The following is a 3,883-nucleotide window of genomic DNA, read 5'->3' as shown; positions in this document are numbered from 1 at the left end:
AAAAAAAAAAAAAAAAAAAAAAAAGAAAATAGAATGAAGGTTAAACCAGAGTTCATAGAATTTACATATATACAAGTTCTTTTTACTTCAGCACATTTAATTTATTAACTTTCATCCACAGTGACATGGTAAGATTCCATGAAAATGGCACTCCAACTCTACCACTAAATAGATTATTAGTGGTTATGAGCTGTGATCTTAAGTCTTGTACGCCATTCTGTTTATTTCTATGGCCTGATTCTTATATTCATGTATAAAGTTGAGAATTTTTTCTTAATCAACATAATTAATAAAATATAACATCATAAACCCTGTCAAGTCAAATAGGTGTAAAATAATGGGTCTTCAAAAATTCTGGTGAAAAGAGAGAAGTAATTAAGTAATTATGATGGACAGAAAAGTGGAAGTTTTTTTAAGTACTGAGGAAATATTAAACAGATTTTGACATTTATTCAATTAAAAAGTAAGAATGGTTTTGAAAGAAGATGACAACATGTGAATTAGTCAAATGTGAAAAGTGCTATGTAATTGTAAATAACAAGAAATGGAAAAGCGATTTGTACGATGGGAAGACTCCTGCTGGCTAAGGGTTCATGAACTCTGCATACTCGTTAACTGATGTTAACTGAGGATAATGGTTTGTTAGAGAATGTAAGAGTTAAGAAGGTGTATTAGTCTGTTCTCACACTGCCAATAAAGACATACCCGAGTCTGGGTAATTTATAAAGGAAAGGGGTTTAATTCACGGTTCCAACACATGGCTAGGGAGGCTTCACAATCATGGTGGAAGGCAAAAGAGGAGCAAAGTCATATCTTCGATACTGCAACATGCAAGACAGCGTGTGCAGGGGAACTCCCATTTATAAAACCATCAGATCTCATGAGACTTACTACCACGAGAACAGCACGGGAGAAACCCACCCCCATGATTCAACTATCCTCCACTGGGTCACCCCTCCTATCACACGTGGGAATTATGGGAGCTATAATTCAAGATGAGATTTGTATGGGGACACAGCCAAACCGTATCAGAAGGGTTATGGTGCAGATCAAGTGTTTATCTCAATCCATGGTGAATTCCATAGATTTAAGGCCCATCTAAATTTCTACAACATCAAAGCGAGGACCAAAGTACCAATGGTGTACCATAACTGCTAAGATTTTCCACCATGACTTACTTGTGGAAATCATAAAGGATACTGTTTGTTACCTTTTATAATATATTTTCTGTGGACATAAAACTGGTCTGTTTGGAAAAAAAATTATATACATACATATACATATATGACATATATTTTCTATACCTGTATATTATGTAAGAGGAAATACGGCTAGTCGTGAGGTTTTGGAGAATGAGTTCACATTTCTATTTGTTGAAAACATATTCAGGGACTAAAAACATTTAAGTCTCCTTCAGTCATTTAGACTTTCACAATTAATTATTTTTTTTTTTTGTACGACAGAGTTCCTCGCTCTGTCGCTCTGGGCTTGGAGTGCAGTTGGGCTGGAGATCTTCAGCCTCAGCTGCAAGCTCTGCCTCCCGGGGTTTATGCCTATTCTCCGCTGGCTCAGCCTCTCCTGTAGTATAGCTTGGGACTACAGGCACCCGCCCACCTTGCCCTGGTCTAGTTTTCTTGTATATTTTAGCTAGAGACGGTGGTTTCACGTGCTTCACCTAGGATCGGCTCGATCTCTCTGTTACTTTCGTGATTCCGTCTTCCTGTCTCTGTGTCTCTTTCTCAAAGTGTGGGATTACAGGCTTGAGCCACCGCGCCCGGCCCTGACTTTCAAATTAATTAATTTATGAAGAGCCGTTTAGAGTTCATCCTGTTTTAGGCCAGGCACAGTGGCTCACGCCTATAATCCCAGCACTTGGGGAGACTGAGGCGGGCAGATCACCTGAGGTCAGGAGATTGAGACCATCCTGGCTAACACAGTGAAACTTTGTCTCTACTAAAATTACAAAAAATTAGCTGGGCGTAGTAGCAGGCACCTGTAGTCCCAGCTACTCGGGAGGCCGAGGCAAGAGAATGGCATGAACCCGGGACGTGAAACTTGCAGTGAGCCTAGATTGCGCCACTGCACTCCAGTCTGGGCGACAGAGCAAGACTCCGGCTCAAAAAACAAAGAACAAAAGAATTCATCCTGTTTCAAAAGAAAAATTTATGTTTATTGTTTCCCAAATGTCTATGTCTTGTTTCTCCAATTATATTGCTAAGTTCTTCACTGGCAATGACTCTTTTTCTAACTCTAACATCTAGTCTAAATAAATGCCTATTGAACGAATGAAGAGTTCAAACTAAAAAATTAGGTAATTATAAATCAGCATGAACTATGAACCCCTATATCCACATTTCTATATAGGACTCATGTTATTCCTTAAGGAAATCCTTGAATTCTCTATTCATGTTTTTCCTTAAAAAGAGACTACAGGCCGGGCATGGTGGCTCATGCCTGTAATCCTAGCACTTTGGGAGGCTGAGGTGGGTGGATCACGAGGTCAAGAGATGGAAACCATCTTGGCCAAAATGGTGAAACCCTTTCTCTACTAAAAGTACAAAAATTAGCTGGGCGTGCTGGTGGGTGCCTGTAGTCTCAGCTACTCGGGAGGCTGAGGCAGAAGAATTGCTTGAACTCGGGAGGCGGAGGTTGCAGTGAGCCGAGATCGTGCCATTGCACTCCAACCTGGGCGACACAGCCAGATTCTGTCTTTTAAAAAAAAAAAAAAAAAAAAAGGGACTACAGAGATAAGCCATTGGTGGGAGTCTACATGTAAGCAAAACTAAATCACAATTAATTGGGAGAATTTTTTGATGATTCCACTTCTACTTTTTAACAATTCAGTTTCCATTTCCTTCATTTCTAATGTATTTTGAAAAGTGTATGTTTTGCTGTTATTGTTTTTTTTTTTTTCCTTCTTTTTGAGATGGAGTCTCACTCTGTGCCCAAGCTGGAGGCAGTGGTGCGATCTTGGCTCACTGCAAGCTCTGCCTCCTGGGTTCACACCATTCTCCTGCCTCAGCCTCCAGAGTAACTGGGACTACCGGCGCCCGCCACCACACCTGGCTAATTTTTTGTATTTTTAGTATAGATGAGGTTTCACCACGTTAGCCAGGATGGTCTCAAACTCCTGACCTCGTGATCCACCCGCCTCTGCCTCCCAAAGTGTTGGGATTACAGGCATGAACCACCAAGCCCAGCCATTTTGCTGTTATTCTTAAAGACATAATGAGAAACAGCAACGTATTTCTCAAAGTGTTGTTAAAAATTAGAACTTATATTGATTTATATTACTCTGAGAATGTACACAAAGAATATCATAGTTCATGTAACAAGAGCCTCCATTTCAGAGAGAAAACATGAATAGAGATACATATAAGCACATGTCATTTAAATGTATCAAACTGTTGAGTGATAATAAAATACCATTTCAGCACTACCTTTCAAACTCATAGGAAACAAGTAACAATAACCTTTAGCTTTTAAGCAAGTACCACTATAACAGAAAAGCTTTTTGGGCAGGCTGCATTTCAAAGCTCATTCCTGCATCCTAGGTAACAATTTGGGGTCACTAATGTTAATATTAACATATGTATCAGGTGCATGTCTTGCAAACACACACACACAAACACACACATTCATTCATTCTCATTCTCTCTCCCCTCCCTTCTCACCCTCCCATCGTTCTCTCTCTCCCCATTCCCATATATAGACATACAGTTGTATGGAGCAAGAGTACATGTAAAATAGTAGACACCAAAAACTAGCTGTGTAATCTTATAAAAGACATAAAAACCATTGAAACACTTACTTCATCAGCAACCATACACCTGGAAAAAATAAAAAAAAAAAAAAATTAATAATCAAATTGAACTTTTTTTTT

The 3,883-nt window shown here is 39.2% G+C and overlaps 1 protein-coding gene across 1 annotated transcript in view; it reads right to left on the bottom strand.

Moving 5' to 3' along the window:
• Positions 1–3,883, bottom strand: part of ZRANB3 (zinc finger RANBP2-type containing 3) — a 320,084-nt gene that overhangs the window by 186,011 nt on the left and 130,190 nt on the right. Inside the window, 1 exon segment of the mRNA XM_017888482.1 lies at positions 3,812–3,830. Within this exon segment, the coding sequence (XP_017743971.1) occupies positions 3,812–3,830 (19 nt within the window).

Source organism: Rhinopithecus bieti, unplaced genomic scaffold, assembly GCF_001698545.2.
Source record: "Rhinopithecus bieti isolate Rb0 unplaced genomic scaffold, ASM169854v2 scaffold_15296, whole genome shotgun sequence".
In the NCBI taxonomy this organism is placed as follows: Eukaryota; Metazoa; Chordata; class Mammalia; order Primates; family Cercopithecidae; genus Rhinopithecus; species Rhinopithecus bieti.
Note: the sequence above shows the minus strand (reverse complement) of the source record. Positions and strands in the feature narration are given on the sequence as shown.